Consider the following 13,227-nt stretch of genomic DNA (forward strand, 5'->3'; position numbering starts at 1 on the left):
CTTCAGCCTGGACTGGTTAGAGTACAACTCACCCTGCCTGCTAAACCTTTCACAACCCACCAACTCTCACTCCTCCTCTCCACCTCCAATCTGGGCTTTAACAAGAAACAGCAGCATGAGCTGACCTCACAGCTCATAGGTGGAGGAAATTAGACAAGCCGAGGTCGCATTCAGACAGTGTTAATCTTGTTGTGGGGGGTGTGGTACAGTTCCTTTGAAGCTCAGCAAAGCTTGTCTTGCCACGTCTGTGTCAATCAGCAGAGAGCCACTAACACATCCAGGCAGACTGAGGGGCCCAAAGGCCTTATTCACTGTTTCTCAGCTCAGCTATAGAAACTTGGGGAAAGTAGCCTAACTTAACTGTCAAGTTTAAGTTGTAATGTGTTTAATGAATAATACTTTCCTTTTTGTGGAACATTAATAGACTCAATTAACATGCTGTTATAAGGAGAAGGATGTGTATAAATCATTACCCAGAATAAAGCTATCATATTTTATTGTACACTGTAAACACCTGCACACTGACTTGCATGCAGGTATGTTTATGACTAGATGTTCTGGCTATTGGATATTAGAAGAAAGCAGTTCACAATGCTGAGTGTGCAGAAGAGAACAGGTTAACTGAATCAAACTAATCTTGGAAAAAAAAGTCTCACACAGTGAAACATATGCAACATGTTTAGTCCTTAACAATAAAATATGATAAGTCAGGTAAATAAACAGATAAAATGAATAAATAAATAAATTATATGTGAAGAAATGACACATAAAATTTACCTTTACAACATTAAATATGTAGCTCTGCAAGGAAAGATTATATATGTGACAATAAAAACATCTTTAACTGTCTGTGGTTTTATCAAACTACTTTGATCCCCTTTACATTTTCACTTTTCTGGCCTTGGGGTGCTTGTAACTCATCTTAATCCACATTAGATAAACTACAAACATCAAAGCTTGTTATCGTCTTTCCTCTGATCACTGCTGTATTTACACATGGAGTGCCAAACAGGAAGAATGCAGCAGACCTGACCACACCATCGGTCAGCTCAGTGTAATAAGACTTATAATAAGAATGAGTAACTTTCATGTAACAAAAACCAGAGTGGTGACAATCAGCTGTACCCTGTAAATGTGCTGCATGTATTGTATACATTTCCAGATATGAAATCCCAGTCTGATTAATTAAGATTTTCAGTGTTGATCCAACAGTGTAACCTTTTTATATACAGTCTATAGCTCTAACACAGTTTAGTCCAGAACATAGAAAATGTGTATCATAGGTCTTTGTTTGCAGTTCAATTCATCATAAAACATATAAAACATCTTAGTGACCTGAATTTGTGGCATAAATGTTTTGTGTAATAAAGTTTTAAACCTCAAATATTAGCTGGTGATGGCAACGTTGTCAAATATCTAAACCATTAAGAAGATTTGTGCTTTCACACTACTGCCTCTTCTCCATTGGGACAGCTTGGTGCATCCTGGGAGTCTGAACATGTGCGCTGGCGCTTTGCTGGCTGGGGGATATTGTCAAGAGACAAGACTTGAGAGTAAGGCGGGGCAGTGGGTATCATCTCCACTTTGATTTCTGCGAATGTTTGGTCAGAAAAGATGATCCTCAGGTGTTCTTCAAACAGCTCCATGAGCTTCCTGCCTGCCACGGTGACCTCTGTGACAGTCTGACATGCAAGCAGAAGAAAGGTTTACTGCCAGGTGTCAAGAACTGAATAATACTGGAAAAATGGGGGATTCTGCAAACACTCTACCTCACTGAGAGCTGCACAGTTCCCGAAGAGGAGCCTGATGTCTGATACAAACTCTGCAGTGCCTCGGTAGCACAGACTCTGCTTAGCCTCCAGTCGTTTTTTCACAGTTGAAAGATTCATCGGCCTCTTTATAGTCGGCCTGTTATTAGCACATACCTACAGTATTTAGAAAGGGAGAGATAATAAAATGATGAAACTTCATGGGCAGATGTTGATCTATTATTTATAATGATTATATTAGATGTCAGCATTGTGCACAAGAGGTTATGGATTTGTACCCAATTTTGTTATGTGAAGGTTTATAATGAAAAGCCAAATATGGGCACTGTGGTTACACGCTGCACACAAATGTGGCCTTTTATGTACTGCAATGTACAGTTTTTAGGCTAGAATTTTTCATTTTGATTCACTAGGTGCAAATACTCTGTATATTTACAGCACCTGGTTAAAGTTTATCTGTCTTTACTGACAAATACTGCATAATACACATCATTAAAATTACTGTTACAGTAACTTCATGTGACATTAATCCTGTGAACTTTTCCAAGTCACACATGCTTCCAGACTCACCGCGGGGGATATGGGCTCTTGAAAGTTTGAACTCAGGTCACTGCAAAACAAGTGCAGCAACAGCCTCTCACACTTCTGCAGTGGTAGAAAAAGACATCTGACTTAATGTCAACTGATAACCAAGAAAACCAAACACAGTCCTCCAATCTACAGTGTACCGCATCTTCTCACTCCGCTAGTCACTTGAATCTGAGATGAGTACCATGTTGTTATTTATCTGACAGTGATCCACTTGGTGTCAGGCCTAACACTGATTAACATTAGCTGCTAAATCACTGCAACACAACATCAAGGTACTTATTGCTTGTCAGAAAACTTGCACAGTTCCAGATGCTATTATCATTACATGTAATTATTCTACTATACAATATATTTGCTAGACAACAACAAAATCAATAAGGCTGCAAGTCAAATAATTATTAAGGTTGATTTATAAAAGTGATCCAAAAACTATTCATGAGTATCACACACTCACTCCTTTTAGACATGCTGTAAGTTGTGCTCTTAGTTTTCTTGTGATGGGTGTGTTAATGTTCAAATTCAGACTATTAAACAAGGAAGGGGTGAATTTGTCAGGCAGCCAGTGGGTTTGGTTAGATTCAGTGAGGGAGCGGGAGGAGGGCGCTGAAATATGTACAAACTATCGTATGCACCTTATAACATGCTCCAAATGGTTGTACATAAGGATAGAGACAGAATTTGAGCACTTACCTTTATGAAGATATGAGTGTTTTTGTTGCAGATCAAACTACGAACTTACATACCTACAGAGGTGAGGTGTCACACCATAATGATATGTGTTGTTTGGGATAAATAAAGTTACGGAGTTGAACTGAAACTGAACTGAATGGAATGAAACAAAGGCATTGTTGTTTACTAACTGTAAAACCAGAGCTGAAACAGTCTGACTTACTTGAAGATGGTAAACCTTCATTTGAACTTTCTGGCAATAAAACCATTTCTAATTAGAGGTACTACAGTTCAACATCGCCATTGTAACAAGAAAAAGTACTGACTCGTTTGTCCACAGAGGGAAATCCTCCTTCAGAGTCTGGCTCCTTCTTCACTGTTTTGGCCTCAGGTTTGCTGTCACAGTCATACTCCATCTCAGGCACGAACAGGTCACGGCAGAAAGAGCAAAACCACTCCCGACTGAAAACAGACAGTCCAGAGACTCAATGCAAAAGTCCGTAAAAAATGAACATACATTAGCAAGTGCGTAATGCTGATGTCAGATGAAAACCTCCTGTTGCCAAAATGTGAAAACAACTTGTCAAAAACAGCCTCGTTCTTAGAAGCTGAAAGGTCTGTTTTCTTTTCATTCCACTGACAAACACAATTTATTGATTCTAAAATAAACACAAGGATGAAAAAACACCAGTTATGAGGTTTTCATGTGAGACCAGCAACAGATGAGTTTCATGTGGACAAACTTGCCTGGGAGATTTTAGGAGAGATGGAACATGGCAAGTAAGGTGAAAAACTTTGAGACACTTATCGCAGCACAGCAGCTCTCCTCCACTCTGACACACAGCACACAAGACCTCATCAGAGTCTCCCAGCCGAGCTTGATTTTGTTCTACCTGCTCTTCTCCTCCCAGCGATTTGATCTTACTCTGGTCCCATGGCCTGCTCGGAGGCTTGGAAGGGCTGGTGGGTTTGTGGTCTGTGCTTTGAAGAGGAGTCGGGACCTTGTTGCCTTCACCTTGGGCACTGATTTGCGGGTGTTCACCTGTGCTGTCAGGAAGGCTGGCTCTTTGGTTGTTTTGTACCTGAAATCCACAAACAAAGCTCTGAAAATCCTGCAACCAATATGCCATAAATGGGCTAAATTACGTTAAAGTTCACTGAGCTGAATCCTCATTACACACAACGCTCCGATGTGGCTAATTTGCTATAAAGGTCAACAGCACAGTCACACTCAGAAATTTAAAGGGAAATTCTTGGTTTCATACAAACTGGATTTTAGTTTTAGTAGTTTGGACCAGCATTCCTATTGGTAATAATAGCACTGCACCAACCAAGTTGATTGCTGAGATCTGGGGATGTGGTAACATTACTAAAAAGAAAACAGATGGGCCAAGAAACATGAGCAGTCAGAAGACCATACGGGTTTAAAACAATCTTCAACTTATTTGGAAAAGAAAAAAGAAAGCAAAGACTAAAATTATTACCGAAACTGAAAATCTGTTTAAATGACACTGAACTCTTGGTTCAACTTTGTCATTTCCATAATTGTGCCCGCACATAGATTTTCTGTACAGTAATGGATCATTACTGGCATTTCAGGTGCCCTCACTTTTGTTTTCACTTCCAAAGAAAGAGGTTTAGATAATCTGGCAAAACTGCAGGCTTGTTTACAGCCCGTCTAACCGCTTAGGTTTCTTGCCTCGTCTAACTTTACTGTAGCAATAATCTCTGTTTCCAAATCTCCCCAATTACTCTGGTGTGTACACTGTGATAACCGACCATCTAATAGCCAAAAAAACTACCCAAGCTGCAATACACTACAATTCATACTGTGTGTTTTGCAAAAAATGTACTCTTGCTACAGTAACAGGCTTTGGATAAATGTATCTACCAAATCTATATATGGAATACTTTAATAACTAATAGTAATTTATTGTCTCCTTACATAGCTGCTGTCATCTTCTGGCTCATCTTTGATGACAATGATGGGCCCTGGTGACGACCTTCGTCTTCTCTTCACAGCTGAGCCCACTGCTCCACTGGTCTGTTGTGTTTCTGGGGGTTTCCAGGAAACCGTCCTTGGGAACAAAGTGAGAGCCAATTACAACAAAGTGAAATTCACTGGAGACACCAATGGCACAAAGGGACTAAGGTCATATCAAGGCAGCAGTCTACTTTTCAGATAATCTGTGCTTTTGTATGTGTATGTATGTGTGTGTGTGTGTGTGTGTGTGTGTGTGTGTGTGTGTGTGTGTGAGAGTGTGTGTGTGTGTGTGTGTGTGTGCGTGCAGCTGTCTTCTCACCCTGGTTCCTCCACTTGGGATACAGTAGCGTACCCTGGTGAAATCTCCTGTCCTTGCGCTAGAGAGGAATGAAAATCTGCTTGTGTATTAATTTCTTAACACAACAACACACACAGTCTCAACGCCACTAAAATATACAAAAGTAGAAATGGTACAGACATACCATTTCTGTGTGGCAAAGAAGGTGGCAGACTCTGGGGATAGTTTGGTTTCAGCATATATATCGGACCGGCTGAATCGTTCCTGCTGTCCAGATACGTGTGCTCAATCTAAACACAGCAGTGCATGTCATTTACGCCACAGCAGGAATAATGCAATAATAATCTTCAGGTACATCAATAGAGGAAGTCACTTACTGTCTGTCGTGACTGGGATGAACTCACGCCACCATTTATGGGCAGTGGTGTAATATTAGTGTACAGAGGTGAAGAGGAAAATATGTCCATAGGCTTGGCTTGGTAGTTGGAGCTGCTTTCCATCCCCCTCAGAGACTACAGATGAATGAGTGAGACACAGAGAGATATAGAAAAAAGCTTAAATCATTGTCAGGTTACATTCCTGTCGGCATCTACAAGCATGTGCTGCTAGAAGTGGAGATGAAAAGGTGCATTTTCATTACTTTGGTACTGGCTGTGTGGGTTGATTGTGTTACTAAACCATAAACAAAAACTTCAGGCAAATCTGAGGTTTTTTATCCACTGTAGCTTTAACCTTTTCTTCCAATAAAATGAATGAAACCAAATAGTATAAGGACAACACCAACATTTTCCCTGTTTTTAGCTATGGCACAATTTCATTTTAAATCACACTTTAAAAGTCCTGGAAAGCTATTTTCTCAATCAGCCTGTTACAATGAGCAATTAGGACCTACATACTTACTACATATAACATTTTCAAAAGTTATTATTTATTTTTCTTATTCTACACGACATTACTCAATTAAATCTGATCATCCCACACTATCACATTGAGTGTTTGATTAAGTTATATTTTCTAACTCTAACTTTGGGTGTTGCTTATTGACTCATGGATATTTAATTTGAAACCAGGAGTGTCATGCGACATACTTTTTTTTTTACAGAATGCAGTTGACAGTCTTTGCAAACTTTTACAGGAAACCATTAGTTTTAATTTATTTCACAACAGTGTGAAAATCAATTTGCAGACATTTGAAACTTGCATCATGTCAGCTTTTCTATTCATTAAAATTACACGAACACTATGAGTTCATTTTTCAAATTAATCTGTGCTTACAGCTGCACTATGACATAATAAAATGACAAAAATAAAAGCAGACACGTTCTTCATTTAAAATCACAGACTTGTCAGTTCTTCTTAAATTTCTTTAAGCTGACTGTACCATAATGAAGTATAAAGAAAAACAAATGGCCACCCACAACGCAACACAACCTTAAAACCTATAACAGCATGACTACAAAAATACACTAGTTTTAAGTGTACATGATTTGCAGTAAAATGCTGGTATATTTCTTTACCACAGGGAATATTATAGAGTTCATTATGCAGCTGTAACAGCTTGTTCACATCAGTGCGACGCGACTTATGTGTGCACTTCACACGCCAGTATTGTCCTGTGAGTGAGCCTATACTTCGGTGCTGGAACCAAAACACCCCGTGAACTAGACTAAACAACTTGGATGACGAGATATTATCAACCCTTTCTTGTGGAAACTTGGGTTTGTCCTCTGTCACATGTTGGCTGCTGTTTTCCTGCAGATTTAGCTGTTATATTTTATGATTTTGAGTCATAAGCTCATCCAAGGCTAAAATCCGTCTTGACAAGGAAAGACATAAATTGCCCAGGATGTGAAGGCTGTCAGCTCTATTTAGGACAATGCCATCCGCTGTCGTTGCTTGTTAAGAGAGCTTGTCAGTCAAACGGACACACACACACACACACACACACACACACACACACACACACACACATTCATAGACACACACGCAGAAAGACACACTAACCTGGGGCGTAAACCCAGGGCTGGGTAAGGTGCTAGTTGGGCTGATGTGGTTGGGAGGAGGCACAATGAATCTACGGCCTGGTTGTGGGGGCATACTGTGGGAGGGAGAGCCTCCCTGCAGGGGCCCTGGGACAGTTCGCTGTAGTCGGACACTCTGGTACCATGTCCACGGTGGAGGAGGTGGCTGCGGCTGCCAGTGGGCCTGTGGGTTTAGCTTGTCCACCTGCATCTGGAGCTGAGCCAGAGTATTATGGGAAGCTCCCATGGCAAAGCTGTTGGGTGAGCCTGAGGGTCCTTGCCCAGGGTGGGACAGCTGATGAGGGATACCCTGAAAACCAACCAGCTGGTGGCCTGGTACACTCTCCACCACTAAAGAGCCTGAGGACAGACACACACAGACACACAGACACACACACAGACAGACAAACACACACACACACACACAAGGACAGACAAACACACACACACACACACACACACACACACAGACACACACACACACAGACACAGACTGGATGAGCATAACAAGTACAGATGAAAAATACAACCAACACAGACAAAACTCCTCCACAAAACTCTGGGGAAGAGAAGGTTTGGGCAATAATACAGAAAAAGTTTTGGAAAGTTTTGGTCAGTATTAAGGGAGGAATAATATGTCAAGTGGGGCTGCAACTAATCATGTTTTTATCTATTTAGTTATCAATTATTAATCTGTTGAGAATGTTTTATATTGTGCTTGTGCTCAGCCAAGTTCACATGGCTTGTTTTGACAAAACCCAAAGATATTTAACTTACGATGATATATAACCAATATAAAAAGCTACTTTTCACAATGAATTAGCTAACAGAATATTCGCTTAAGCGCAGATTTTAAACACAATTGTCAGGCTTAAATGAGTTGCTTTAACTGCCTGGCATTTTAGGCCACTGTTAAGCCCTCTAAACCTCTGAGTCCTTCTGAGCTTTCTTCCCAATTCAGCATCCTTCACCCACATGACAAGGGAGAACCATGTGATTTGCATAAAGACAGTGGCAGTGATGGAAAAATTTCAAATTTATTCCATTTCAGAATCAAGCATCCACTGCCCACATCCTCTTGATGAGATGACAAGTCCCAAATTGCTGTATGCCAACAACAATAAAAAGCGATTTTGGGAAAACAGTGGAATGAAAAAGGGACTGGTTTCTGATGGAAAACCTCTGCCGATGCAGTTTCCAGATACATAGAGTATAGCATGTTCACTAGTCCATTTTGATGTTGTTTAGAGACTATAACTGTTGAATCAGTTGGTATTTAAAGTCAAATAGGAGATATAATACACTATAGTCACATTTGCGTGAGGTTTAAAGGTATCAAAAACTACGAAAAAAGAAAAAGTGACAAATCAAAAAGGAATCAATTCTCTAAGTTTCTAAATTAGCTTCTATAACAGAGACATTTATGTCTAATATCATCTTTATGTCTTGTATATTTATGTCTTACCCAGCTCAATATTCGAGGCCCAATAAGAGGATCGACATTGGAAGCGTACACTGCTCTGTGGTATAAACGAGGTACTGCATTTTGCCCGCAGGAGGTTTCCAATCTGAAACAGAATCTGAAACAGAAGGGATGTTATTAATAATTTTTAGAGGAGCACACTTGTGTGTTACAAAAGGCATATGTTCCCACTTCATCACGTGCAAGACAGGCCAGGCTCTTAACAGGCTCTCAGAGCTGAGCTGAGCTTCACGTTGGGAAAACAAAGAGCCGTGATGAGATACTGTTGAGTGGATAAATGATCAGGCCTCACCAGACGTTTACAGTACAAGAGGGCCGTGCCCCCGTTCTTGGCTGTGGCCCATTTGGTGAAGTTGATGACATGATCCAGGTGTCTGGATAGATAGCCGATGTCCTCCTGTTGCTTTCGCAAGACGGTCTCATGATCCTTTGTTGCAGCCTGGAAAACATGAATAAGTGAATGAATATTTGCAGTGTTCAAACAGCTGGAGGGGATGTGCTCTGGGCCTCAGGGTGAGACAAGTCGACTGAGCTTGCAAGCAAGTAATGTTCTTCTGGAAACAACACCACAGCAAGTTACAGGTCTCCATCATGTGATGAATATCATTGTTTTTGTTCTATTTGGTATATATTTGAAATCTTTGTTCATACCTCAAGTTGATTAATCAGCATCTTGCCCTTTTTGTTTATCTCCAGAATCAAACTGCAGATGGACTTCTTTATTTCATTTTGAACAGACGCACGATTTCGATCAACCTGAAACAGTCTGCCAAACATACAACAGTCAATAAATATTCAAATTTAACAAATTATATGCAGTATCAAATATCACAATTTAGAGACATCTCATTATTACTGGAAGTGAATAATTTACCAGTTATTCAAGACATCATACTACAGACCAAAATTTATTTTTCAAGCACTTCTGTATACCATGTGTCTCCCTCTTTTGTTTACATTTAGCATTTTATGACATGTGTAATATTGTGGTATGTGGGAATACATACCCATTGTTTATGGAGTTTGACACCTCTTCAATCAGTTTCTTCTTCTCCTGCAGCTGATGGGTCATACTCTCCATGTGCTGCTTGTGGTTTTTATAAGCATCTTCAAGGAACTGGTAACTAATCAAACAAGAACATTAAGTCAGTGGATACAATATAAGAAGTAAATGTTGATTACATAATGTTAGTGTTCTGCCCTGCTACTGTAATTAATCCCTGCCTCTCCTCAATTGGGATATACTATACAGTGCCTTGCTTGAGAACACTTCAACTTCAGTATTAGTATGACAATATACTGTATGGCTTATCTATGCAACATCAAATGTCACATAGTTACTTTTATGTTAATTACATAAATCTGAACAACATTATTGAGAGTAATGTCAAACAAAACTGAAATTGACACTCAGGTGATTGAATCTGTATATAAACATTATGATGTGACTTTATATTGTAAATCAGGACTGTACTTGTGGTCCTTGTGCTTTACTAGCTGGCAGTCGCGACAGGTCAGCTGGTCGCAGGTCTCACAGAACAGCTTCAGTGGCTCTTGTTTATGGATGTCGCAGAACATCGGCCTCTGAGTCGACACACCATGGACTTCTGGAAAACAGCAGAGGGTTCATCATTTTAAACCTTCATTTGAGAAACCAGACAATATCTGTTCCATCCACTGCCTGGGCAGCTGGGCTTGAACTATACAGTAGTTTTAACTCCAAGTGTGTCCCATTATTTAACTGAGTGATTAGGTGTTAAATCAGTACACAGTACCACAAAATTACATTATAACTAGTTAAGATGGCAGGTTTCTATAGTTTATTTATCTTTTTGGCCAATACTCTAAGGGGGAAATGTTTTACTTTTACCATAATTTGAAATTTAATTTCAAACAATAGTAAAAGCAGTGTGAGAATGTAAAATATTGCAATAAAGCCATATTTTTGCATATGATTTCATTAATGACATACTGTTTGCTGTGTCATGTTAAATGGACTGCTCTAAAAGGCCATTATGTTTCGTTGCATTTACCTCTTCAATCTATCTACTGGACTAAAAAAAAAAAATACACTAAACCCAGAGCAAATTGTGACATCCTCAGCACTGATCCCATAATAGATCTTGCCTTTGTCATGGAAACACACAAGTGTTTCACAGACGAAAAGGTTGAGATGAAGACACAGGCTTGAATACCTTGTGATACTTCTGTCTTCTGTCTGATTGTGTGGTCCTTGGTGAATTTGACCCTTTGATGCGCCTCCACACATGTGGCACAGAGGTACTCAACACAGTCCACACAAAACCCGGAAGCTTCAGTGTTGTCATCACAAGTCATGCAGAGCTACAGACAGAAGGGGCAAGCATCCGAAGCAGGTGACAGGAGATGAAACAATTTATACCTCTTGTTTGATCAAGCAAAAATAGATCTTAGATCTAGATCTATCTGCAAGAACGACAAATGTCTGTTTAGCATTGGCACCTCAAGCAAATGGAGGGCAGATGTCTGCTGTAGAGATTCCCTCAGTGCACAAGCTGACATTGCTCATCTTACAGGAATATCATAGCCATTATCCTAAAAACTAGCAACAAGGCTGCCCCCATATGGTAATGCATTTTTTCACTAACCTGGACTGTCCTCTCCACTGTGCTGCTGGGAGCCTCTGCTGAGTCCTTCACAAACACGTTTTCCACCACATCTATCTCCATACATTCCTGCCTGCAGACCGGACAGCGGATCACATTCACTGGAATCAGACAGGAACACACATGTTGGTCTACATTTATGTGCCTTAAGGACAAATAACTGACACATGGCGCCAGATATTTGTATCCATGAGTCCACACACACATGAGTAATCACGTGAGTAAAGCCTGTGGCCTTAAACACAGCAGTAATGTTACTTTCCTGCCTTGATTAACGGTGATGCTACTTCATATGTTTGTAAACAAAGTGACTCACGTGGTTTGGTCGCGCTGTCAACCAGGGAGTTTGGCGCCTCCATCAAGGTCAGATTCCTGGAGGGTGAAGGCAAACATTTCTTGCAAAAAGAGTGCAGGCACGGCAGAAGTTTGGGCTCTCGACTGTGAAAGTTTAGATGGCAAAAGGGGCAAGTGTCCAGGTAATTCTGTCCGGTTGCACCTGACTTTTCCTCTTGTACTGGCATGCTCTCAGCTTCGTTCTCAACGATGATGACAGGAGCATCCCCTGACTCCTGTTTCTCTGTTCGTCCATCCATTTCCTCAAAGGCTAAATCTCAGTGTGTACACAAGATATACAGGCACAGGTGAGCAGAACGCGCGCGTTTTCCTCTATACCCTTGGCGAAGACGGCATCTCCTCACACCTGCTTCCCCCCTTCTCTCTCAGCCAGTTCAGCGCTGTGGATGTGTTAATATTCCTGCTCACATGTAAATATATCGACTATAGCGGCTAACCTGTAGCACAAAAGATGAAATACAATACCTCCGCGCGAGGGTGTCGCACGCTCGCGTGCCGCAGATGTTGCTCAAATTGCACCGCACGCGCTCGTTGCGGCACGAGAGGGGTGGGGTCAAAACAGTGCGAGCTCTGATAGGAGAGGCACCAGCTGAGTGATAGAGGATAAACTACACCGTCACGGTGTTCAACAGTCTTCATGTTTGTTTGTTACTCTGAAAGTTAGTGTGTTATTAACCAATTAAGGCTTTTCTTATTATTGTAGCTAATTAGTCAGGCTGTACTGCGTTACTCATCTAATAACGTTACTTTTCATGGCGTTACATTTCATCCGTCTGACTTAAACTGTGCTCGTGATAAAGGAGACCTACTCCACTACAATTACTAAAACCTTCATTGTATGTGCTCATACAATAGTTATTGATTTAAATTTCTATCCTGTAAGCCATTAATTATTTTCTTGAAAATGTGTTACTGAACGATTAATACCAGCCCACATGGATGCACATATAGGCCATATCAACTTAAACTCCAGTTAATATGAATTTATTGGCATTGTAATGACATCATACAACACTATAACTGACTGGGTGTGATTTATCTTATGTAATAATACTACTATCATTTACATTAAGTGTGACCATCATTCAGTTTGTTAAGCTTTATTTATAAAAAAATATGTATAACTTAAATTACTTTGGTAGTGCTTTCAATTGTGTATATTTGAGCTGCTCTCAAAACAACAATAACAGCAACAACAATTAGCTAATATAATATCACTATCAATGACAGCCTGCCTATGTAGTTGTTATTTAACACAGCATGCTGAAAAACTGAATAATAAATATTTACACAAGACTGTGTAACAGGAGGGATAAAAATGTTATCTGCTAGTTAAATTAAGCTTTTGACTTTCCCTTCTCCTGAGAAAAACAAAGCAGTGTGCCACAATGTAAAATCCACATTCGTCAGGTC

At 40.2% G+C, this 13,227-nt stretch overlaps 1 protein-coding gene across 1 annotated transcript; it reads right to left on the reverse strand.

Annotated features, from left to right (window-relative positions):
* Positions 1–479: 479 nt before the first annotated feature.
* On the reverse strand, positions 480–13,107 carry LOC111650329 (transcription intermediary factor 1-alpha-like). Its single transcript, XM_023400199.2, has 18 exons — positions 11,777–13,107; positions 11,443–11,561; positions 11,011–11,158; positions 10,290–10,422; positions 9,823–9,939; positions 9,467–9,581; positions 9,108–9,254; positions 8,798–8,912; positions 7,316–7,692; positions 5,689–5,823; positions 5,496–5,601; positions 5,333–5,390; positions 4,975–5,107; positions 3,777–4,111; positions 3,356–3,491; positions 2,340–2,414; positions 1,770–1,925; positions 480–1,682 (listed from the first exon to the last, which is right to left on the reverse strand). The coding sequence occupies exons 1-18, from the start codon at positions 12,051–12,053 to the stop codon at positions 1,443–1,445; spliced, it is 2,922 nt and encodes a 973-aa protein (XP_023255967.1). The 5' UTR covers positions 12,054–13,107; the 3' UTR covers positions 480–1,442.
* Positions 13,108–13,227: the final 120 nt, after the last annotated feature.

The sequence above is a fragment of the Seriola lalandi genome, unplaced genomic scaffold (genome assembly GCF_002814215.2).
Source record: "Seriola lalandi dorsalis isolate HSWRI2012SDOR001 ecotype SW California unplaced genomic scaffold, Sedor1 jcf7180002052274, whole genome shotgun sequence".
In the NCBI taxonomy this organism is placed as follows: Eukaryota; Metazoa; Chordata; class Actinopteri; order Carangiformes; family Carangidae; genus Seriola; species Seriola lalandi.

What these genes read in the sequence shown, in the direction of transcription:
- LOC111650329 (XM_023400199.2), bottom strand. Translation starts at nt 12,053, where the DNA reads ATGGATGGACGAACAGAGAAACAGGAGTCAGGGGATGCTCCTGTCATC. An exon ending in TGACAGCGCGACCAAACCAC is followed by an intron (nt 11,562 to 11,776) that starts GTGAGTCACTTT and finishes GTCTGATTCCAG; the next exon opens with TGAATGTGATCCGCTGTCCG. An exon ending in TTCTTTGCCACACAGAAATG is followed by an intron (nt 5,391 to 5,495) that starts GTATGTCTGTAC and finishes ATTCCTCTCTAG; the next exon opens with CGCAAGGACAGGAGATTTCA.